Below are 1,358 nucleotides of genomic sequence, written 5' to 3'. Positions count from 1 at the left end.
AGAAGAGGAGGAAGGGAGGGAAGAGCGCCGCGGGGAAAGCCCGAGCTCCGACGAGCGCCTCCCCTCCAGCGGCCAGCGCGGCAGCAGTATCCCAGCCGGCTCAGCCGACTGAACCGGCCGCGCTGGTCGAAAAGGAGTTCCCTCCCCTGGGGCAGAAGAAGCCCAGGGAAGGGAGGGGAAAGGGGGAAGGGGGGTCGGTCTCGGAGGGGCCTACGCCTCCGGTAATAACAGATGTGAAGATGGATGAGTTGCCGGTAACAGCGGCGGATCCTCCGCTGGTGGGTGAGAGCGTCTGCCCACCGCCGGCGGAGGAGGTGGAGGTTTGTTTGGAGGGGCAGGATAAAGCCTAGAGATGGCCACCAAGCTCCTCCAGGCAAACGTCAACCACTCCGCGGGGGCCCAGGACCTACTCCTACAAGCCCTCGCGGAGAGGAATGGCGGTCTTGCGCTCGTGTCGGAGCCCCATCACATCCCTGAAAGGGACAGTAGATGGCTGGAGCTCCGGCGCGAGCACCCGGGCGCCGCAATCTACTGGCGCTCGGGAGAGGAATCTCCCCGCCCAAAACTAATCAGGGCGGAGAGATATATCGTGGCGGCGGAGTGGGGTACAATAAGAGTGGTCTCCGTGTATGTCCCTCCACGCTCGAGAGAGTGGTCGAGGGCCCGCTTCGGGGGTTTCTTGGAGCAGGTGGGGCGCGTGCTGGACAAATGCGCGCCCCACCCAGTGATAGTCGCCGGGGACTTCAACTCCCACGCCAGGGAGTGGGGTTCCCGGCAGACGGACCCCCGAGGCCAAGACCTCCTCGAGTGGGCGGCGACGAGGGGCCTGTTCCTCATCAATACAGGCTCCGTGAGCACCTGTGTGCGTCCGCAGGGCGAGTCCATCGTGGACCTGACCTTCGGCAATCGCCCTGCGGTGCGCACAGTCAGGGATTGGAGGGTGGCGACCGAAACGGACATCAACTCCGACCATCTGCTGATTGAGATGTCCGTGGTCGCCACCTCAAAGGAGGTGCTCCGTCGTCGCCGAGAGGGGCCGGATCGAGGCCACCGCACTGGGCACTCCGCCGCCTAGACGAGGACGCCCTCAAGGCGTCGGTGATCGCGTCCTCATGGGCGGGGGTGGGGGTTGACCCCCCCCATTGCTGGCCCGGGAGAACATTGAAAAGGAGACGGCCGGACTCGGGGAAGTCATGGAGGCAGCCTGCGACTCCTCCATGCCCCGAGCTCGGCCCACCCCCCGCCGTGCCGCCTATTGGTGGTGCGAGGAGGTGGCGGAGCTACGAAAGTCCGTCATCCTCCTCCGGCGTCGCGTACCGCGCATGCGCGCGGCACGGCGGAGGGGGCCGGCATGGGAT

At 66.1% G+C, this 1,358-nt stretch overlaps 1 protein-coding gene across 1 annotated transcript; it reads left to right on the top strand.

Annotated features, from left to right (window-relative positions):
* The first annotated feature begins 352 nt into the window (after positions 1 to 352).
* LOC116853689 lies at positions 353 to 1,075 on the top strand. The gene has a single exon (XM_032834859.1). The coding sequence runs from the start codon at positions 353 to 355 to the stop codon at positions 1,073 to 1,075; it is 723 nt and encodes a 240-aa protein (XP_032690750.1).
* The last annotated feature ends 283 nt before the right edge of the window (positions 1,076 to 1,358 follow it).

Source organism: Odontomachus brunneus, unplaced genomic scaffold (genome assembly GCF_010583005.1).
Source record: "Odontomachus brunneus isolate Ranch 3 - 2012 unplaced genomic scaffold, Obru_v1 Obru_scaffold_447, whole genome shotgun sequence".
In the NCBI taxonomy this organism is placed as follows: Eukaryota; Metazoa; Arthropoda; class Insecta; order Hymenoptera; family Formicidae; genus Odontomachus; species Odontomachus brunneus.
Note: the sequence above shows the minus strand (reverse complement) of the source record. Positions and strands in the feature narration are given on the sequence as shown.